The sequence below is a fragment of the Eurytemora carolleeae genome, unplaced genomic scaffold (genome assembly GCF_000591075.1).
Source record: "Eurytemora carolleeae unplaced genomic scaffold, Eaff_2.0 scaffold847, whole genome shotgun sequence".
Lineage (NCBI taxonomy): Eukaryota > Metazoa > Arthropoda > Copepoda > Calanoida > Temoridae > Eurytemora > Eurytemora carolleeae.
Window position 1 is genome coordinate 45,652 of NW_019396940.1, and position 24,682 is coordinate 70,333.

Genomic DNA, 24,682 nt, shown 5'->3' on the forward strand with positions numbered 1-24,682 from the left:
GGGCAGGGTTCTATTTGCCCCTGACTACTCCCAAGAATGTTTCTACCTTGGCGGCGGTCTTGTTTCTTTATCTGATTCTGATAAAACATTGAAGCAAATGTTTTTAAATCTTGGAAAATACTGATAAGAGAATTCTAATACCTGACTTTAGATCTACAGGGTGTCCATTCTCCCCTGCAGAACTGCTTGTATTGGAGACATCTAGGAAAACAAGATGAAAAATAATGTTTAGAAATAATAATTCTTCCAGGTCCTGTCGACGTAACATGCTCAACACTTAAAAATATGTGTAGCTTTGTCTTCGCTAAAATTATGAAGATGTTCTTTTTTCTTTATGAAAAATTTCAATTGTGTTCTGCGAATTTATGCATTAAGGGCAATGACAGAGAGGGGCAGACATTTTCTCTTTTGATCTAAAAATGGCTTCCTTATTGATACTCAGAAAAATGTTTAAAGTGTATCGTTGTTGTGAAAAGAGCAAATAAGTCTTTAAATAAAGTCTTTGAAACTACTACGTACGTTGACAACCCTTAAATTAGTTTTATGACAACAAAGTTGTAGCATGCAGAGTAAAAAAATGATGTATCACAAAAAAAATCTCCAAAAAAAATGTTCTAAATAAGGATGGAAACTTGGGAAGTGAAGACACTGTGATTTAATGGTCTCACACTCTCAAGCAAAAATCGTGGAGAATTTTGCCAATTACTTCTAAAAATTTAAAGCTAACAACAAGTGCTTTACAGTGCTAAAATGTATATGTAAAGGGCTACAGAAAAGCATAAGTAAGTTAGAGCGGTAAAATCTAAGCTTAGGGCGTCGCGACACATCAAAGGTCAATCCTGTCTTAAAATTGATAAGACTGTTTATAAGCAGACTGAATCTATGTGAAGACTATTAACATGAATGTGAGAAAAAATAAATCCACTATTTTCGTTGCAGTGTTAAAATACAGCTGTGTTGGGCTGTAAATGTCTCAAGTTGACCCTAAAATACTTTTAACTGGTAAAAAACAGGCATAATGGGATAGAGGAGGTTGGGTAGCATGCAATAATGTCGGCAAGCATTAGTTTAATAGTATGGAGAATGGAGTAGAGAGGATAGGACCGGGGGGGGGGGGCTATAGAGGAGTTCGTTCTTTTCTTTTAGTTTTCAAATTAAATTAATGGAATCTTTGCCATACATATTCTAAATCCTATATCTTTGCAACTTGATAAGTACCTTAGATATTTCGAACTTTGATTATTTGATCTAATGAAAATCAAGTTTAAAATATCTGAAGGTCTACGACTTGCAAAGAAAATCAGAATTTGTAGCAAAGACTTAATTCCTTTTCACTACGTTTAAAAGATGTGTGCTATCTCAAAATTAACAAACGTAGAAAAATTGTGGGAAAATATTTTTTTTATTGTTAATAATCTTTTTATATTTATTGTTTTTACGATGATCGAAGTCTTTCGCAGATTAATCGATTATCAGTCAAAATTGGTAACGGTTACCCCACAGTTAACATATAAATTGTTGAACAAAATTGATCAATTTAAAATCGAAAATCGTAGTTGAAATCAATTTATCGCAAAGTTTATGACAAGATGAAAATGAGATATAGAAATACAGAAATTTCAACATATTTTCATCATGTAATTATTTATAGAATTTTGTTAAAATTAGAATTGAAAAAATAAATATGTTTAGAAAAAGAGTCATGCAGGGAGTATATATACAGGAGAAGTAGAAAAGATTTCTCTGCAAGTGTGAGAAATCTTGAATAAATCTACAAAGTCATGCTGTTCTACTAATTATCAGGTCAATGGATGCAGATTTGCACACACACCTGAGCCAACATTTGAACTGGAATCCATCACAGATCTTTGTGTCTGGCTAGTAACAGGGGATTTTAATTGGTCGGAGGGAATGGAAGATTTTGATTGGCTGTTCAAATTATTGGGAGAATCTGATTGGCTGTTGAAATTATTATCTGATTGGTTGTTTGAAGGTTCGGAGGAATTTGATTGGCTGTGTGAATTGGAGTTTTCTAAAAACAGACATGATACAAATTTAGGCAGGGAGATGCCATTACAATTTCTTTAATTTTTAATAATAATAATTTTAATAGAAATATAAAGCTGAATAATAAATGATTATTATCATTAAATGGCTGACTGGTTTTTAATTCCATAGGATCCAAACCAAACCAAATGCAAAATCGACAATTGATTAAAAATATTTAAACACATATTTTGTGTATCTTTGTCCCCTGACTTTGTAAAACATGTAAAGCATCTAAAAATCGTAAAAATTATCTTTTTTAAGAACTATTCCTTTTTTTTTGAAAGGATTCCCTTTTATTTCATTTTATACATTTTAATATTATATGAATGAGATTGAGATGGTACCAAAAAATCAATTAATTTAGTAATACTTGGTCACTTACGATATCAGAAAATTAAAATTGTCGAAAAAAATTTCATTTTTGCAAAAAAGGATGTTGGCTTTATTTAGTTACAAAAAACAACGGGGCGGGGAAAAGGGGATCTCTACAGGAATTAAAATTTGTATCAAATGATACAGCTGAATATAGGAAGACGACAGTCCGGTAATTTAAGCGTATTTGATATTGTTACAAAGCAAATAGGTTTACCAGTGGCTTAAAAATAAACGTTTTATGATAAAATGGGTCTGTGTACACTGCACAGTGCTGTGTTTCATGTATATTGGACTGTTTAAATCATAACTTGAGTCTAACAGTGGTCTAACTATTCCATAGCTACAGGGTTACCCACAAGAATGAGACTTCATAGACGACTGTAACAAATTTAAACTGTCTGTTTCCTTAAATTGCTGATTCCCTGAAATTATTCTAAATTTGTTCTTTCTCAAAATAAATAAATAAGCCATGAAACTTGAAATCATCACATCACACATCTAGTTTCAGGTCGTCTTTAGAGTCTTATTCTTTGAGGGAACCCTCACTATGTGTTAACGCAGTCGTTGTTGTAAATGTCAATACAATAAAAACACAACTTTCTATCTTAATTTTGATTTCTACCTAGCTTACAAACAGCAGATTTCTACCTAGCTTACAAACAGCAGATTTCTACCTAGCTTACAAACAGGATTTCTACCTAGCTTACAAACAGCAGATTTCTACCTAGCTTACAAACAGCAGATTTCTACCTAGCTTACAAACAGAAGAAAGACTTAAACAAAGAGAAGTTGTCAATTAACATCTTCTCTGTGTTTCCTTGTTAACGCATCGTTGTTAAGATTAAGTCGTATTCATTGTATTGATATAATCAGCGACCACTGATACCTGGTTGTAACTCCGTCATCATAGTAGGATCCTCGTCTCTCTGCTCCTCCGATAACAACACTGCCCTGTCTAGATCTAGGAGGTGGAGGAACCAAGGATCCACGTCGGGAACCACTCTCTCCAGATTTCAGGGCATCCATTTTCTTATTCCCTAAAATATTAAAAAGGTTATTATGTAGTAAGTATACTTTAACAGAAACAAGAAGGGTTGCTTCAAACAGCAACAACAAATAACAATCCAGATCCTTGGTAGTCTTATAAATCCATTTCTTCTGAAGACAGAACTTTTGAACTTCTGTGGTGTGAGCATTAATCTCCATCTTAAGCAGACTTATGGATTAATCTAATTCCTCTTAACTATTCTGTAGTGGTAAACATTTAGGATAACTAAAATAAAAGACTAAGCATTGATCCTCATTTTTAAAATTGCCCACATTGGATATGAAGATCAAGTATCAAAATTAACAATACTTCACACAACAGTTCCAATCTCGGGACATTTCCAAAAGTCAGGCCAAGCAACACAAAACTGTTAAAAATTTTTTAATAATGTACGGATAAAAACTGTTTATGTTTGATAACATTAAAAGAAGAAGATTATTTTACTAGGTTCTTTTAATTCCTGACAAAAAAGAAGGATTATCGAAACCCATAACCTGCAGTTACTAGAATCTTCCTAGAACAGAGATAAGAGAGTTACAGAGATCGATTAACACCTATAATATGCGATATTTTCCACAGCATGTTCTATTGTGTACAAGTACTGTATACACGACCAATCAGGAGACATCTGTATCCAGGGATATTTAAGGAACCTTTAAATAGGAAATGCAAAATCTTTAAAAATAGACAATATTCATAAACGTTATGTTTTATGTTTAAAATTGGAGTATTTCTTTAAAAGTTGTAAAAACCCCTGAATGCAACAAGGGGCAGTGAGATGTCAGTCATAAAACATGGAACCGTAGCATGGCGTGCCGGGACACTATAGGCCTGCTCAGCCTATCCAGGTAGAGTGTAAGGAGCTCATTCATGTGATATAATGTCCCAGTTTGCCTTATATAGTCTGTAAATGTGTACTGTACTGCTTGCTCTAGCAGCTTAAACGTTTGCCTGGTTGCAGTACAGTTATATTGGTGTGGGTTTGTATCATTTACATAGTTCAGATGTAATCTTAAAGATCTATCAAATATAGCCACTATCAGCAAATATCATTTTCAAGTTTAGAAATTTATTTGAATATAAAATTTCAGGCTTTAATCATGTTCAATACTGATGCTGGGATATGCCCTATTAATAAATTGGCCCGAGCCTGAAAACTAATTTTCACACTTTACACATGTATAAATATAATCAGAGTTGAGAATTTTAACAAATTAAAAACTATTTTTAAATTATTTACTAAATATACTAATAAAAGTTATGCAGGTAATTTGTAAACTAATTTATCCTGTCAGTTAAACATATTTTATGTGTATGATGACTGCTGTACAGGGAGTCCAAAAACGACTGAGGATAGAAAATGATTTTCATCTCTGTGTTTTTTTAGTTTTAAAAAATCTTAGATATGGGTTACAAACAAATTTTGCTATAATTTTTGTAAAAAAATGCAAGAGAAGGTAAAAATATTAATTCATGTTTTAAATATGTTAAATTGAGAATATATTTTCCATTTTAAACTCATGTTTAGATACTTGTTACTTACTTGCTTTATCCTCCGCTTCATAATTAGGATTCTCTGCTTTCAATAATTTAATTCGTTCTCTCTCCTCCTCCTCTCTTGTCAACCTAGCCAGCTCCTCCGCTATCTGATTCCTTCGTTCTATTTCCTCTGGGGGCGTTGGTGGCGGGGGTAGATTTGAAGCAATGAAATCCTAAAGATTTAGATTGTAGAGCTTATTTTATAGTATATTTAGGGTTTCCAATGTAATAGATTATTCACTTACGCGAAATAATTTCATTCTGTGTAATTTTGCAGGATTACGCGTAATTGATGAAACTTCAATTTTCGCAAAATTATGCTGTAATTTGAGCGTAATTTCTACAAAGTAATGTTGCGAAATTTTGCTTATAATTATCGCCTAATTAGCAAAACTTTAATTTGAAAGTATTTAAATTATCCTATTAGATTGGACATGGTTGAAGCGCGCATATCTTTCCACATATTTTCCCGCTATATACATTTTTGAGAATAAATATGTTCTTTACTTACTAAGGAATGGTTTTAAATTACGTAATTTTGCGTAATTACGAATAATAACCCTTTATATTGATAACAACTGAAAGAGACAGCATGTAATTATTTTAAAGGATAAGATAATAATACATGTCAAATTTTATAAAATTCAAATAAGCTTTGAGAATGGCGAATTCAAGCTTTTTTAGTTCACTGAAATCTGCAAAGCAGCGAATGGAGCATCAAAGGAGCAGTTCCTTCGGCCCAATTTAAAAAAGTTTTACCTTGATTGCAGTTGGGAATTCTCCTAGGTCTTTAAACACAGATTCCAATGAAGCACACGCTTCAGAGTGTTGAGATGGGTCATTATCAATAATTCGTACAACCATGTCGACTACAGCTGTCTTAACCTCTTCAGCTAGAATAGAAAGTTTTTAGAATTAAACAGTGAGTCTTATTTATCTAAATATTACTTACTTGGATACTCCACTTCTTTCAGATTTCTTCCGATAAGTTTAGTTAATTCTACTTCCTTCTTTCCAGTTAGTTCTATCAACGGGGGCATCATTGTGGCACTTACTACACTTGCTGATGCTCCGGTCTTTTTTAGAGTTTCTGTTACATCATGTGCAATCTTAGCCTCCTTTTCTCCTCGACCTCGCATTGTGCTGATCATATTATCTGCTACATCTTCTAGGGAGCAACGAACTTGAATAAGAGTTTTATCAACATATTCAATGATCTCTGTTGGATTGTTAGACTTAAATTTTAGATTGTTATAAACTTTTACTGCAGAATCAATGTCAACTGGTTTAATGTCCTCTAGAATCTGGTTTTCTACTTCAGCAATTAATCCTTGAGTGGCCTCCATTGGCATAAGGCCGTCAGATAAAACTCTGGCAACCTCAACGGCAGGAACTCCATTATCGCAGATAGTTTTTTCCAGGAAGAGAATTTTAGCAAGCTGAACAGGGTCAACACCTAAAGCAGAGATAGCCCTGAGAGCAATATTAGCTCTACCTATATCATCCTTCTTCAGTCCTCCAGATTTTGTGGCTCTTGCCAGATTCAGCTCAATAGCTTCTTGGGAGGTAGGAGAAACTCCACCAACAATATCTTTGATATTTTTAACTTCAGTCCAAGATGGTTCATTCTCGTTATCAAGGGACATGTGTACACGGGCTGGACAGGCAACATCTTTCTTCCCCAACTTGGTGCAGTCGTTCCAGGACGTTATAATATCTGATTTAATTTCTTGTTTTAATTCATCACTAATTGGACCCAGGTTTTTCATAACATTCGCAATGTGCATTGAGTTTCCTCCTTTTTTAGAGAGAATGCTGATTATTATAAACATCTTCGCTACATTTTCTGGGGTTGTTCCACAAGCAGCAATTGCCTTGTGCGCCAACATGATCTAAACATGAAAAATGTAAAAAATTTAAATAAATATTCTAGAAAAAAATATTTTTGCTACATCTGATTTCTTTCAAACTTTAGATAAGGCTTGTCCAAATAATGAATTTCTTCATTCAGATTCAGATAAGAATGGTATTTTATATTTTTGAATTTTTTAGCAAGTTTTCAGAAAGAGTTCAACTCAGTTTAAAATATATAATAGAATCAGATTTCAGTAGCTTTTTAACAATGCAGTTTTAAACTCAAACTTACAGACTGTGAACAGGGTAATAACTTAAAGGGACTGTAAGCATAATATCTAGTGACCCTCCATGCAACCCAACTCGAACAACGCTGGCTAATAAAAACCTTTTCAGACAAAGTATATATTAGAAATTTAAAATTTTGAAAACTAATTATTGTGGTTTCTCTTGCGCAAATCTACTGCAGGAAAACATATAAAAATCATCATAAATAAACTCTTTTTAACCTGGAAAAAAAACTTTCACATGAATGGTCAGGTAAAGGTTTAAAGGAAACAGTTGTTAATCTGGAATTTTATTCTGCATGGAGGGTCACTAAAATTACGCTTACAGTCCTTTTAACAAAAGTAATATTCTTTGGAATTTCAAGTTTTGGATAATTTTGCGAATGGCTGTTAAAATATTGTGTGCAGAAAAAGACAGCTGTAAGTATTTTGGGGGTCTTTCGTACAATAACAGATGATGTCTGTCTAGAAAATTAACATTTCTCTTAACTTCTAGGTCTTTAGACAAATATATGCATTGAGTGCATTCATACAATTCACAGAAGGAGCCCTTGTCAATCACTGTCTCAGGTGTATTAAAGTAAACTTCACTTTTAATCGTTTAAAGAAATTGAGTCTTTGTCACAAACTCTGATTTTCTATTTCCTATATCTTTGCAACCCCATGGCGCAGATCTTAGAAATTTAAAATTTTGAATTCTGGTAGATTAAATTATCTAAGTTTAATATTTCAAATGTTTACACCATCAGGTTGCAAAGATATAGGGATTAGCATTTGTAGCATAAACTCAATTCTTTAAAAAGGCAAAAGATTGCAATTTATATTTTTTTAATTAATTTAATGCTTCTTTTTCCTAATTTTGATTGATTATATTGCTCTTTGTTATGTTTTCAATACCTCATAATTAAAGCTTCTTGTAAGGTTAAGTATGTTTAACTTAATTTCTCTTGAATTCAATCTCTGTTCTGAATAATCTTAGCAACCTCCTCTTTTTCACTTCCCCCTCNTATCTATCTATCTATCTATCTATCTATCTATCTATCTATCTATCTATCTATCTATCTATCTATCTATCTATCTATCTATCTATCTATCTATCTATCTATCTATCTATCTATCTATCTATCTATCTATCTATCTATCTATCTATCTATCTATCTGTTTATCTATCTATGTATCTATCCATCCATATAACTATCTATCTATCTATCTATCCATATATATATATCTATCTATCTATCATCTATCTGAAAGTATGTTTACTGATCCATTAGCCAAGGGTCAGCTTTCCACCCACGCCCCAGCCTCAGGGCCAACCTCTGTACTCACATACTTATACACGGAAAACGAAGAAAAGTAAAGAAACTGTTCGTTCGTTTTTTATGGAGTTCGTGTGCGAGTTTTTGAGGAATCTGATGGGTATTTAAAGTTTCTATCGGATTTCTACTTCAAAAAAAAAGGTTCTGAAAAACTTAAATTTTAGCATGTATTTTCCACACCCAATGTCGTAATACTTTCATATTTCAAATTATCAATTTTGGTCGTTAAATAATCTTATTTTGAAGTTTTAAATGTTTACACACCATGCAGATTGCAAAGATTTAGGGATTAGAAAATTTGAGTTTGTGGCAAAAACTCAATTCCTATTCTCCACGATTGGTCTCAACAAGACAGGACTTCCCTCAAACTCTAATTTGCGAATCCTTATATTTTTGTGAAGCAAATGTCAGACCTTTTCTAAAAACTCTGCTTGTTCCAATAGTCCAAGTTTAAAATACCAAAAGTATACATCGGCAGGTTTCAAAGATAAAAAGATTAGAAAATTTTAGGCGAGTTAACAGTTTATTTGGACTCGATGCGGACTATTTTTCTTAAATACTCGGTTAGAAATTACAAAACCTTTTCTAATTAATTTACAAAGAAAGGTTTTTAAAACATTTTGATTAATTTAAGGCAATTAGATTCTTGTAAGCACTCTTCTCAGTATGAATGAAGCGTAAATGGATGAATGTGCTGCCAGATTACAACCCCAGATTACAACATCAAATGTTCGGAATGAAAAAAAATCCGATATTTGATCGTAACAACCCGATCATGTCCTGGGGACAAAAAAATCTCTTTTATAAAAATTAAATTAGAATTAAAAATCCCACAGCTATAAAAGGAAAAAGAAAACTGGATGGATCCTAATTAGATTATGAACTGATCTATTTCTGTTTTTCTCCATGAAAAAAATTAAAAACAAACACTAAAATTTCCTCATGAAAACAAAAGTTAGACAACAAGGGCTGCTTTTAGAAAACGATTGACAGTGTAGATAACTTTGTGGATAGGATCATTACTCATATTCATACAAGTGGGATGGGGGGTCTCAGAAAAACACAGGCTGACGCAAAAAAATATGCGTTTCACTGAGAAGTATGTAAGTCGTTTTTTCGTTTTGATAACATGTCTCATCATCAAACTTAAATCATTTATCTGGTTCTAGTGTTTTAACTAAAGCTAAGAAGGGAAATCGAACAAGTTTGCTTAAATGGACTTTTCTGAAATTTGCAAAGTGCAAGAGTGGCATACCCTATTCACTACGGTACCACTTAAAAACTCTCCGAGCATTAATGATTAAGTTATCCTTGTTTTACTATCTCAAAATTTATCTTTCCAATGCGGTTTCTCTATTTAACAATGTGAATTATGCAGCAGAGGGAAATGAAGTCATTGTTACTCAGATAACGTTTCACAGGGTGCCGTTGTGAATCGGTCATGTAACTCCTTCAAGGGACCGTAAGCGTAATTTCAAGTTACCCTTCATGCAAAGATGACAATGCCAGATTTACAACGGTACTCTTGAAACCTTAATTTGATAAAAATGTGGAAGATAACCTCGTTTTTCTGAATCGAAAAGTTTTAAATTATGATAATTTCTCCGTTCTTTCTTATAAGCAGGAAATGCGTAACTCGATTTTTCATAGAAAACATAAATTGATTTTAAGATGAAAAAAATCATATTTTATAAAAGAAAGTCAAAAAAAAATTCTTTTTGGTTAAACAGTTAAAGGGACATGACATAAATCTAATTCATAGTTGATCAGACAAATCTTATAAGGGTACCGTTGTAAATCGGACATTGCCATCTTTACAGAGAGAGTCATTTGAAATTAAACTTACATTCCTTTTAAAAGAAGGGTCACATGGAATTATACACTGACAAAAGTTAAAACGAATAATATTCCCAGCTGCTGAAAATTTAAAAATTTAGAAAAATTTGAATAATTTTTATAAGGTCATGAACATGTAAACAGTAGTCACTGTTAGCAGTAGTCACATCAAATACTTAACTTAATTGTGTGTAAAGAATGTGTGTGTTTGTCTGTTGTGAGATATGTTTGTCTGTTGTGAGATGTGTTTGTCCGTTGTGTAGATGTGTTTGTCCGTTGTGTAGATGTGTTTGTCCGTTGTGTATATGTGTTTGTCCGTTGTGAGATGTGTTTGTCCGTTGTGAGATGTGTTTGTCCGTTGTGAGATGTGTTTGTCCGTTGTGAAATGTGTTTGTCTGTTGTGTAAATGTGTTTGTTTGTTGTGTAGATGTGTTTTTCCGTTGTGAGATGTATTGGTCTGTTGTGAGGTGTATTTGTCCGTTGTGAGATGTGTTTGTCTGTTGTGAGATGTGTTTGTCTGTTGTGTAAATGTGTTTGTCTGTTGTGTAGATGTGTTTGTCCGTTGTGAGATGTATTTGTCTGTTGCGAGATGTGTTTGTCCGTTGTGAGATGTATTTGTCTGTTGTGAGATGTGTTTGTCTGTTGTGAGATGTATTTGTCCGTTATGAGATGTGTTTGTCCGTTGTGAAATGTGTTTGTCCGTTGTGTAAGATGTATTTGTCCGTTGTGTAGATGTGTTTGTCTGTTGTGTAAGATGTGTCTTAATGTCTATTAAAATATATTTAATGTGTTTCCTAATTCCTTCTTAATCCCGCCCAAATTCCTCTATAATCCTTGAGGAATTGCGATTAAGTTAAAAAGATAATTTTGAATTAAGGTTGGATGCATGTTTCAATTATCAAACGAATTCAAAATTAACGATAACGTCGTTCTGCACTGTAATTGTATACTGTAGTGTGTGTTATGTCTGATATACATGATGTATTCTTCTTTTTCTTTTTAAAAACTAATTATTTTTAATTGTGGTTTCTAATTGTGGTTTCTCTTTCATGGTTACTTCCGAATTTATACTTCAGACACAATGAAGAAAATCAACAGAATTCACAACTTTCTAGACATATTTTTGACAATTTTTCTTCATAAAGAGCTGTTTAGCATCAAAAACTAAACATTCGGTACGTACTGCAATGATAATGGTTTAATATATTCGTTACGTACTGCAATGATAATGGTTTGATATATTCGGTACGTACTGCAATGATAATGGTTTGATATATTCGGTACGTACTGCAATTATAATGGTTTAATATATTCGGTACGTACTGCAATGATAATGGTTAAATATNTTATTGAAAGTATAACTATCGCTTTCTATCGGTTTAATGTTTTAAATTTGTCGATTGATGCAGAATATGACCGGGAATGGGTTAATTAAGAAAAACACTGCACAATATGAACCCATATATCTTTATATCTTTGTTTACAAAATAAGTGTACTGTACATGCTCATTGCTATTTAGGTTGAGTTTTGTTTACAATGCGGAAAGGAAGTGAGTTTTTGCAACGAACTCTGATTTTCTAATCCTTATATCTTTGCAACCCAGTATAGTTGACCTTTAATATTTCAAACTTTGAATTCTGTTAGATCAAATTGTCTAAGTTTGAAATATCACAGGCTTACACCATCAGGTTGCAAATATATTTGCATCAGAAAATTTAGGTTTGTGGCCAAAATTCATTTCCTTTGTTTAGAAACAAAGTAATTGAGTGTTTGCTTCAAACTTAAATTTTCTAATCCCTGCACCTTTGCTTACATTTGATGTTGAAGACCTTTGATATTGATATCTAAGAAAATTTGATGTAACAAAATTCATAGTTGCAAACTTTGAGGAATTAGCAAATCAGAGTGTGTGACAAAAACTCAATTTCTTTATAATTTGATTTAATTTGAATTGTAAAACTTACCGCAGTAAAATCCTTTGGTGAAATTCCAGCCTGATGAAGGGCCTTGTTTTTCTGTTTACTAAAATAAAATTTTAGATTTAAACTTTAAATGCACAGTAAGTGTAATTTTTAAGTGACCTTCCAAGCAAAGATGGTAATTGTTGATTCACAACGGTACCCTTGAAACCATTATCTGATAATTATTGTGGAAGATATTGTCGTTTTTCAAGCATGAGCAATGTTTAAATCTGATTATTTCTTTATGCTTTCCGCAGTAAAAATTAGCAAGTCACTTTTGTAAAGAAATCCCAAATGAAAGTTATTAGTTTTCATATTTATAAAAATTGATATCTAAATCATACAATTGATCAGGCAAAGCTTTTAATGTACCGAATTGAGAATAGGACATTTCCATCTTTGCTGGAGTGTCACTTGAAATTACGTTTTTAAAAGTATAATCTATTTAACAAATAAGTGTATGAATAGGGTTAAAAAGGATGTTAATATGATATTGATCAAAGGAATTGAGTCTTTGACACAAATCTGATTTTCTAATCCTTATATCTTTCCAATATCGTAGACCATAGATATTTCAAACTATGAAAATTGTTGGATCAAATATTTTAAGTTTGAAATATCTAAGCAGTACGACAACGGGTTACAGAGATATTGGGATTAAAAAATCAAGCTTGTGGCAGAGACTCAATTCCTTTGAAAAGAAAAACCTTTAAAAACTTTTTTTAAAATCTATTTCGGTCTTGAATAGTTCTATGAGGTCTAAACTTATGTATAGGTTTATCTTGAATTGAACTCTTGAACTTGATATCAAATGTGGGGACTTTTTAATTTGAGGATAAATGCTTGATCCCTCAATTAAAGTTATCCCTCCAGGGTATGACTGTAATGAATATTGGGTAAAAATCAAGGAGTATTGAATACAAGGAGGGGGCAATAGGGTTTCCGTACACTTTGCTGTGACGTTTTTGGACTGCTGGAGAACTAGTTTTTGCGTATAAACTATAATAAAGGCAGCCGATCTAATGTATACAAACATGAGTTAGTATACGGTGAAACTTCATCTAACGCCAAAGATGCACCAAATGTCTGTTTATCATTTGTGTCATTGTTTACAATCTTTACGGATACCCTTGTATTCAATTTTCCTTGGTAAAAATGATATTCTGTAAACCTGCAGTACGTTGTACATCATTAACTATCTACTTTTGTAAACTTTTACGAAGAACCCATTATTCATTTAAACTGCGTTTCAAATGAATACATAGCATAAGAAGCTTAAATAATGTGATATGTGATTTGATGTGAAATTTCAACTGTGCTTTAATACCTAACATGATTGGCTTAAGCATGTGATATACATAACGATGTAGGAATTGAAATTACATCTATTAACTTCAACTTGTAACATATAAACCTCAAATACAGTTAATATAGAAACTCCGCTATGATTACAGTGCAGAGTAATTTGGTTTTCGTTGAAACATGCAAGTGAAAGATCGTGTCCTGTTTGAGACATTGATCAATAGATCGCTATTGTCTAGTTGACATAGTAAATAAGATCGCGCTCAGGGGTAGTGGCGTTGATAGTTCAGAGCTTCTGATTGTATACCCTTAATCCCGATCGCTTAATCTGAATATCCACTGTGGAAACTTATGATTTTCTTAATCCTCTGTTTTGGGACACTCTGACTGGTAGACTGTTAGGCACTTTAGTGGATAAAGAATATAATAATCTGAAGATTAACAAAAAATGAAGACCAAGCATTGATCTCAATATTCACAATTCAAGAGTTACCACCTCAACTTACCTAAGTAGTTTGTACTCTGCAGTGCTGGCGCTGTCCTCCTTCCCGAAGGCCTTCATCAGAAGCTGGGTTTTCTCCAGGATCTCATCTTCTGTCATCCCTGAGGCTTGAAGCTCTTCCAACATAGCTTTCATCACCTGCATTAAACATTTATTTATACATCAGAATACCTATATATAAAACAATAAAAACTTAAATAAAAAAGTCGTCTTCATAATATTGATATTATTGCCTACCACCGTATATAATCTCTGTTTGCCTGTCTGTTTGTTTGCCGGGTTTCCAAGCTAGTGTATTATTTAGAATGACATGTTCTATGTCATTAAACCTCAGAGTATGTATTATTTAGTATGAAATGTTCTAAAAGTGTCAATAATTATATAGAATGAATATTTCTAAGCTAGTAAAATTTCAGATCTGTATTATATTGAATGACATATTCTAAGTCACTAAAACCTCAGAATATAGATTTTACAAAATGACATGTTCTAATACACCAAAACCTCCGAATATATGTGTTATATAGAATGACATGTTCTAATACATAGCCATCTATTTTTAAATGTACTTTTCAAGTATAAGAGCGATATACGCAACTTACATATTTGATCTGTTTTCAATCATTGAGTTGCTTTTTGGCTTTCAATCTTCTTAAAAATCTTAGAACCTCAAAGTTTTTTTTTAATTTTGTATGTTCTACAAGTATTTAAAACTAAAGGACATATAGACTCTAACCAAAGATTTGGACTTGAAAAACTCTTAGTTAACATTTGGTATTTCTTGCATAATATAAAAAAAACAAGAAATGTGTAAAATCATGAACATGATAAACTTGATTTTTACGAAGCTAGCTAAAACCCAAAAAGAAACCTAAATGTTTAAAAACGGATCAAACTTCCGTAGAATAAATGAGAAGTAAAGTTCCAAAGCTAAATCCCATTGGTTGTTATAGCTTACTTCTTCTGTGCCTGCTCCAGCATTGATTAAAGAGCATGCAGACATGAGTGCTGCCATCATAGCTGGATCCACCGTCTCTCCCATATTAGGAACTAGGAGTTCAGCAAGCTTGTTTCCTATCTCAGGGTTACCCCCGCTACATGTTGCTGCCAATAGTGCTGCAGCCGTTTTGGTGTCGATCTGGGTACCATCTTCTCCAAAGATGGCGGTCATGAACTTCTTCTTCGATCCATCGTTCATTTTATGGAATCCTTTCTTTCCTCCCTTCTTACCGAATCTTGGTTGGGGTGGTTCAGGACCACCGAACATACCCTCTATCCCGGGTATACCAGACCTCAGCAGATTCTTCAGAGCCTTCTTAGCATCAGCACCACCAGCAGCTTTCTTTTTAGCCCCCTCTTCACAAGCCTCGAGGGACATACGAAGCATCATATCGTCCAAGGCGCTGAAGACGGGTCCATTATCGGAAAGATCCAATGTAACCTTGACCATATCATCCTTGGGGATAAAGCTCTGCATAGGTCCGTCATTTCTGCAGTTTTCTCGAGCCAGCTTGTTCATCCCTGACTTCTTCTTCCTGCCCCGCCGGGTCACCCGGCAGAATACAATCTCTACCATAAACGGACCCATTTTGCACTTCTAAACTGGTTTATCTAGTATCACTAAAGGTCTTGGTTCATACTATGGGTAATGTGAGTCACCTGGTCGTCAAGCTGCAATACAATATAAATTGATCAGCGAACCAATTATTGAATAAAGTTAGTCACAATTTATTGAAATTGATATAGGCAAAGTTTTATTTTATAAACGATTTAATAATATTTTTCCATTTACAATCGCTCCTGATAATTTTTTGTTTCAATGGGACTTTAAAATTATCTATTGCAAGTTATACCATACTGAATACAGTAATAACCAGAATACTGTAGAATAGAAAGACGACATTAAATCTATATTGAAGTGTATTTAATGTTGTTACAAAGCAAATAGCTTTACTAGTAAATTATTGAATCTCTTATTGAGTAAAATGTGTCTGTTTACACTGCACAATTCCTGTGCTTATGCTTATGTTCTAAAAGTCGAATTCATATTCAAAGTTTTCTGGTTATCACTGTACCATAACGATTACTTTTTATAAAAAGTTCGTAGGATGGGGTAACTTTTCAAAAGTGACTTAAGCAAAAATATTTTCTGAAAGGAGGAATAAAAACTGAGAACTAATTGAATAAAAAGGATGATTTCAATTCTAGGGTTAAATGGCAGAAAGCACACTGTGTAAAACAGTGTTTTACTGTCAAAACTTTTAACTTTNTCAAGACTGCAAAACTATTGGAATGTTTTTGAATTCTTCCTGTTCTTTCCAATTGAAGAGATGCTGTACTAACAAAATACACAAGTGGATCAAGGCGGGTCTTTGACAAAATATTTGGATTTGTTGCTTATGATTTAGATACATGTAATTAAAAATATATTATGCTACAACATTTGTTTAACTGTTGAAACCAAAGAGAATAGAATATATATTAGAGGGGAATTTACTAGAAAAAAGTGTAAAACGGCCATTTTGGTGTACTGTTTCCATACTGCAGGTGTACTTCACATATTTATGCTTTTACCTTTTGAGCCCTGGAAAATCATTTTATAGAAAATCTAAAATTAATATTAAAAGAAAACCAAATTATGAAATAATTAATATAATTGGCCAATGATCATTTCACATAGACTCTATGTATTTCATTTTACAAACGGTGATTTTTCGTTATAACTATAAATCAAATGATGTTGTTATTCACCTAATTCATTATAAAGTTTATTTAACAGCTTTAAAAAATTCGAAATTGAAATGGATAGTATAGGGAACATACTGTATTAATGTACTCTACTGAATTTGTGAACATTTACATGATTTGTACAATTTGAACTCCCTTTCAGGCTGAAAGGGACTGAAAAAATTCATACCGAGATATTCTTTAAATTCCCCTCTAATATATATTCTATTCTCTATGATTGGATATCATGATCAAGTGTTCAAGAGTACCGATGCTACAATCTAAAGTTCTTTTCTTTATTTTTGTAAACCTGATTGGGTAGGTAGACGTTAATATTTTAAACTTTGACTTCAGCTACAGGGTGTCCCACGAAACATGACAGTATGCAAGACGACTTGAATATCGTCTTGATTTTTGATATAATTTGCTGCATTTTTTTGTCAACCTAATTTTAGAAGTAAATTTCTAGAGATAATAATCACAAAATTTCCCTTGTCCTGCCATTTCCAAATAAGCACAAAATTTCCAAAATGTGGTGTGCATTTTTTGTGCTTTCAATATTGCCCGAGATATGAACAATTTCGTTCAGATTTCGACAATTTTGCTTTTATTTAACAAAATTGAAATCTGAACCAAACTCTTTATATCTCCGGTAATATTGAAAACACAAAAAACGCAGACCACTTTTTGGAAATGCCAGGGCTAGGAGAATTATGTGATAATTGTTTCAAGAATCATACATGTTAAAGTAGATAAAAGACTAAATGTCACAAATAAATTCAAATATCAAAAACGACTTTCAAGTCGTCTTGCTATTGTCATGTTTCGTGGGACACCCTGTAGATCTAACAATCAAAATTCAAATATAAAAGGATTAGAGCCAAGGATAAGAGACAAAATAAGATTACATTTAGCAATAAGAAAATGAAAGTTTTTGGCCTGTGTTTACTGTTTAGTTTAGAAGATCATTTTGATTTCTAGTTTATATTAATTAATTGAATTTAGTTTCAATTAAATAAACCTTAATCGGACTGTTATCGTAATTTAATGTGAATCTTTACTAAAAGAATTTCATTAACGATACCAAGGTTTAAACAGTACTGAAGTGAATTATCTATGCCACTCGGCACTCTTTTAAAAAAGATAACTCGAAATTTCAACTACAGCCTCTTTAACCACGGGGTTTCATAGAAACCTTCCAACAACCTTTTAACATTTAAAAACTAGTTAACTTTCAACAGTCTAGAATTTATATTTTATTTTCTAAATTACCTTAAACATTTTGGTAAATATCTAAAATGAAATTTAAGACTGACAGACTGTATACGCTCGATTTACAGACATACTTGACAATGTGTTCGTTTGAGAACTGAGTGGGTTACATCAATGGAACTATCCAATCTGAGCTTAGCTCCGGGTTCGTATGAGAACTGAAGGGGTTACATCAATGGAACTATCCATATTCCGAGCTATTGAGCTCACACCAGTTACAATTTTCTGACAGTTTTCCTGAAGTAAAGTACGTTTGGGATTGATGATCCAAAGGAATTGAATCACACTTCGATTGTAGTTTTGTGAATTAATTATAATTTTTTAAAAACTAAAAGACTAAAAAAAGGGGTTTCATCATAATCCTGGCAATATTTTTTAACAATTTTCCTGGAGTAAAGTACGTTTGGGATTGATGATCCAAATTTGTAGATGAGATTAAAAGATTAAGATTTTGAATTTGGTCCAGAATTATGAGTCATTAAAAATTATGGTGAATCATTTAAATTTTTCACCAATATTGCGCAAAGCACAAAACAATTTTGAGCTACAAATGCGTAAGATGGGTAGGGTGGGGGGTGCAAATGAACACATGCTATCAGATTTTTCAATCATAATTACTCACTAAATTAGTTAATTGTAAGATGACTTTGTTTTGAAGTATTTGTAACAAGGGTTTTATGATATCAGAGCTACAAGTTTTTTTCTTTCTTTTTACTTCTCTTCAGCTGAAAAAATGAGTAAAATTAAAATGTAAAAAGATTTTTTTGAAATAGCAATTTTAATTTAGATTTCAGTTAAATGTCCGCTAAAAACTCTGTCCCAGTTTTTATTTTATCTTTCTTTTGTCTGTTATCTTTCAAAACATATCAGATAGTATCTATCTCTATCCCTTCCCCCAGGGGCCACCCACACAGAAGGATGCCCATAAAAAAATCAAAGTTAGAGAGACTTCTTTAAAAGATTTATGAAAATTCTGTTAGCAACACCCATGTCTCTTTAATTTGGACGGTTTTTTGACCAATTTCCTGAAAGAGGTGACTATTTGTTTTTTCTCTCCATAAATTTTTAGTTTTTCTACTCCCAATAAACAAATGTTTGCAATTAAAAAATTGCAAATAAAGATTCAAGGGACCTCTCATGTCCGATTCACTTCGATAAAACTTTAAAACTTTTATGTGAGTTGAAATATCTTAAAAAGTGTAAAATTTTACATTTTCCAATTGTAACTTTAATATGAGTATACGCAAGAATCTGTTACAGAGAAACCACACTTGAAATTGATAAATTTTCAGATGGAAAAAGAATATCCCCTTCATCTTTGATCAGATAAATGTATAAAGGGTAACGTTGTGAATCGGACATGGCACTCCAATAATGGAAAGTCACTTGTGAATACGTCCTTTTACTTTGTGTTTGATTTTCACCTCTTAATTGTAGTGTAATTTTAGATTATTAGAAATTTAAAAAGTTAGAAATATTTGTTTTCTAATAGATCACGGTAAACTAGAGATCCTGATTAAAAGTATAATGAGTCTTAACTTTCGAACCCATTTTCACCTATTAATTTGAGGTTTTTTGTTTTAACTATTTAATACTTTTTTGTTGGGCTATATTTATTTAATATTAAAGTCCATATGGACTTATACGCTATTTTTAATGAATTTTGAGAAATCAAATAAGACTTAATAATAAATAAGACTGAAAATGTTTCACAGACAGATTTGTTGTAGTTAGTTTGACGTGAGATTGGTTTCACTGTATTAATATTGCACCCTGTGGGTTGACCAGCGGTGTGGGAGGAGCAGGAGACTACAGGAGACTAGAGCAGCTAGTACTCACGTCGGTCAGAACTCCACAGTTGATAGATAGATAGATAGATCGATAGGTACAGGTCAGATAGAAGGATTCAAATAGATGTAGATAAAAATATAAACTGCATCAGATTGAAGCGTGAAAGTTCGGATCAAGTTTTCTCAAGTGATGGCCCTATGCACACGGTATACCATAGAAACCCTTATCTGTACTAATATTACTTCTATCCGTACCGTCTATAAGGAGAAAATTGTTAAAAACGACTCATACCGAAGAACCTAGCGTCTGTACAAATTAAGAAAGTTGCAATATTCGACTCGGATATTAAAAATATCAATTTAATTCCAAACAAATAATTCAGATATTACATCAACCTATAATCATCGATAATTTTTCGACGCATTCGTATGAAGTTAATATTTCATAATATTGCTACTTGTTTATATACAATATACTTTAAAGAAGGATTATTTGTCGTTAAATTAAGTCACTTTGTCTAGTTTATGATAAACTTTGTCTAGTTTATGATAAACTTTGTATGTCCTACACATCATTTGTCCAAAACATCATTTGTCCTACAGATCATTTGTCCTGCAGATCATTTGTCCTACAGGTCATTTGTCCTACACATCATTTGTCCTACTGATCATTTATTTGTCCTACTGAACATTTGTCCTACTGATCATTTGTCTTACTCATCATTTGTCCTACTGATCATTTGTCCTACCGATCATTTGTCCTAATGATCATTTGTCCTACTGATCATTTGTCCTACCGATCATTTGTCCTACTGATCATTTGTCCTACACATCATTTGTCCTACACATCATTTGTCCTTCACATCATTTGTCCAACTGATCATTTATTTTTCCTACTGATCATTTGTTCTGCTGATCATTTGTCCTACACATAATTTGTCCTATACATTATTTGTCCTACACATCATTTGTCCTACACATCATTTGTCCTACTGATCATTTATTTGTCCTACTGATCATTTGTCCTACTGATCATTTGTCCTACTGATCATTTGTCCTACTGATCATTTGTCCTACTGATCATTTGTCCTACACATCATTTGTCCTACACATCATTTGTCCTACTGATCATTTATTTGTCCTACTGATCATTTGTCCTACTGATCATTTGTCCTACTGATCATTTGTCCTACTGATCATTTGTCCTACTGATCATTTGTCCAACTGATCATTTGTCCTACACATCATTTGTCCTACACATCATTTGTCCTACACATGATTTGTCCTACACTTAATTTGTCCTTCACATCATTTGTTAAACACATCATTTGTCAAACACATCATTTGTCCTACTGATCATTTGTCCTAAAGAGCGGAAAAAATTAATATGTCCTGGACATCATAAAATATATAAATTATATGTATCTGTTACATTCTATTTATGTTGAACAGGTGAGCATATTTACTAAAATTAACGGTCAATTATAGAAAAAACGAATAGATAATTTTTATCAAAAAAGTCAATAAATAACAAAATATTTCGTAAACTTTTATTTTTAGATTGCATAAATGATTTTGTATACGCGGTGTAATAAAGTTTTCTTTGTGTCGACTCCTGTATTTTCTTTAGTTTAAACCCAAAAACATTTAATATGCAGAAGAACCACTTTCGTTAACGAAATTATCAACTGTTAACTGTAAAAATATGATAACAAATATTCATAATATCTACCGTTAAATCCGTTAATTTCATTAACAAACGGAAAACTCCGTTAATTGAACTAAAAGTTTAGTTTTATAGTAAAGAACGATCACAGCTATTTAATTCATTTTCCATGTGTGCATATATGAATTGTGAATTTTGCATTTATTATGGGCCATCTAATTAAAACAACCCTTGTTAGGCGGGTAAAAACTTCATGATTAGATAAAAAAAAGACAACAAAAAATGAAACATGAGAAGAAATTGAGTCTTTGCCACAAACTGTTCTAATCCCTATATCTTTACAACCTGACAGTAAAAACCTATAATATTTCAAAATTAGACTGTATGTAATAAGTAATTCCACGACGTCAAATTGAAAAGTTGTAAGTCTTAGAAACTCAGAGTTAGTGGCAAAGACTCAATTTCTTTCAGTTGTTTAACGGATACTGAACATTTAATGATACATTTTTTCTAAATTATAACTAATTAAACAAAAAAGGGGTTAATTCTGCAAATTAACCCCCCCCCCCCTCCTCCCGGCCCATTCATCTTCTGTTAGACAAGGATATATTCTAGAATACTAATGTCTAATCTATTTATGTCAAATGGAAACATGTTTAGTTCTGTTTAGTAATTTTCGTCGGCTCAGGTTCAAAATCAAATAGACTTTCTAATTTGTACTTTTTAAAGGAACTGTTAACGTAATTTCAAGTGTCCCGATTTACAAAGGTACCATTAAAAGCTTTGTCTAATCAAGCATGAATTAGATATCAATGTTTTTGATTATTTAACTGTTTATTTGCATTTGCGGTTTCACTGCAAAAGTGAATTGCGCATTTCTTGCTTATAAAAACCAATGGAGAAATTAGCAGAAATAAACGCCTTCCTAGTCATTCTACTATGCCGAGTCCATTAGCGCCTGATCCAGTCATGTGTTTGTTGCCTATTCTGAACCAATAGAAATTGCATGGCGGTAACATCTATCTTTCTATCTTTCTCATTTTTCAATTAGAGATATGAATCCTTTCATCGGCGGTATCAGTAAATGAAAATATTTACTTCTACTGAAACTATATTGTGGTGAAAAAAAACGAAGGTTTCTTTCACATTTTTGATCAGATTTAGAAGAAAACTTTTGTAATTCGGGGCTCGTCATATTTTCAAGGGTAAATATTTACGAATACTCTAAATAATATAACATAAATAAAATTTTAACGCAATTCCCATTCAAAAAAAGTTAATAACCAAAAAATTTTAATTAGATATTATTTGGTTGGGAGGGAGGGGTGGTGGGCACTAAACGCACCCTGCCCCTCCTCTCCATAAGAGGGTTATTTTAATTCTAATTTATTTACGCATTTTCAAATGTAAAAATATGCAAAGTTATAAATGCATAAATGTCTAAGGTTTCTGCAAGTCAGTAAATGATCTCTGAAACAAAATCTCTGCAAATTCCCAAATAATTTAAGATTTTGCACAGGGTTTGGGCACTGTTTACACACTGCAAAAAGTTTTTGTATTTTTATTGTATTGTAAAATATCAATGTTTTCTTAATGTTCTTATCTCTTTCAGTACAGCCCATCTCAGATAAAAGAATACATAGCAAGAGCATATGAAATGTCTTGATTCTTGAAATTTATTTAAAAATTCATGACAGCTGTTATGCTTTATCATTGGTCTGCACAAAAATAAAGCTGCTGATATGTTTGCAGCTTCAAAGGATTGAATACGATTTATGAAAATATGTCTAAATATTATTGTAGAGTCATAAGTTTTTTTTTAATTTCTTAGGAAACTGCTTTTTATTTCTAATAGCACTGAAATATGCAAAAAAGCAATTGACATAGTAAACTCGTTTTTCCGCGGCATAAGATCTATGCTATGTAATCTTATATCTGGGATTCACTGTATAAAAATAATAAATAGATAAATCTTAAAAATTTCTTGACGTGAACCATGATAAAATCTTTTTTAGCAATTCCTATCATGAGATTCTGAATTGTAGCATTTGATTCCCCCTGGTAAAAGTTTTTTTTGGAGATTTTCTTTAACAGTTTAATTAGTTTCTATCAAAGTTTTAACAGTTTCTATTAAAGTTTTATGAGTTTCATGAGATCCTTTAAAAGTTTTAATAGTTTATATCAAAGTTTTGTAAGATTTAATTTAGGTTATTGAGTTTTGAAATTGAATATTTATGGCATTTTCAAACTATGCTTGAAACCTATAAAAAATTGCACATTATGAAAAAAGCTGTCAGCTTTGATTAAGAAAGTCAGATTGTCTAAACTTGAAATTTTTTTTAATTTAAAAAAAGATAAAATAAAAAATATAAAATTTGAAAAAAATGGCAAATTTCATTAAAAAGAATTTGTGCAATAAAAAAATAAAATCAGACAAAATCTAAAATAGTTTGCAGGAAATCTTTTTAGAAGAATGTTTCAAGAAATGCATTTTTTCTTAAAACTTTAATTGTTAATAAGCTTCCTAAGAAAAAATAAGAATACTCTGGACCCGGGCGGAATAAACCCAACAATACAATGATTGTCTTAATTTGACACTCTTTAATGTTCTTTGCAAAGATTTTACGAATTTTTTAAATATCCCCCTCGTTCTTTACATTGAGCTACTTGTTGAAAAAAGTATCTAGATTCTAAAATTGGCAAACAGCCATTATTTAAAGAATGTCGGGCTTTGATGTGTGCCTTTACTACATAGGTCATGATAAAGATTAATTAAGTTTTACTGAAGTTTACTTTTTAAGAAAATAAATTACAAATAACTTGATAAAGTTTTTTGTGAGCATATGTTAGCAATCAAAACTTCTTTGTAATTAACTCTCAGGTTGTTAATATTTCAAACAATTAATAATTCTTTATTCTAAACATACTTTATACTGTATATTATTTGTACTACACTGAACTATTCTGTAATAGGGTTTACTATTTTTTACAATAACTGTACTATTCTGTACTTTTCCGTACTAATCTTTACTATGCTGTAACGTTCTGTACTATTCCATACTATTCTGTACTTTTCCGCACTAATCTTTACTATGCTGTAATGTTCCATGTACTATGTCATACTAATCTGCACTATTCCGTACTATTCTTTACT

General features: G+C 32.0%; 1 protein-coding gene across 1 annotated transcript in view; it reads right to left on the reverse strand.

The window, feature by feature from the left end:
• Positions 1-19,951, reverse strand: part of LOC111710343 (uncharacterized) — a 31,503-nt gene extending 11,552 nt beyond the window's left edge. Inside the window, exons 1-8 of the mRNA XM_023484406.1 lie at positions 19,845-19,951; positions 15,032-15,744; positions 14,078-14,211; positions 12,273-12,330; positions 5,964-6,903; positions 5,771-5,904; positions 5,016-5,184; positions 3,311-3,461 (exon numbers count right to left, since the gene is read on the reverse strand). Coding sequence (XP_023340174.1) covers positions 3,311-3,461; positions 5,016-5,184; positions 5,771-5,904; positions 5,964-6,903; positions 12,273-12,330; positions 14,078-14,211; positions 15,032-15,661 — 2,216 coding nt within the window. The 5' untranslated portion in view covers positions 15,662-15,744; positions 19,845-19,951. The remainder of the gene's footprint in view (positions 1-3,310; positions 3,462-5,015; positions 5,185-5,770; positions 5,905-5,963; positions 6,904-12,272; positions 12,331-14,077; positions 14,212-15,031; positions 15,745-19,844) is intronic.
• Positions 19,952-24,682: the final 4,731 nt, after the last annotated feature.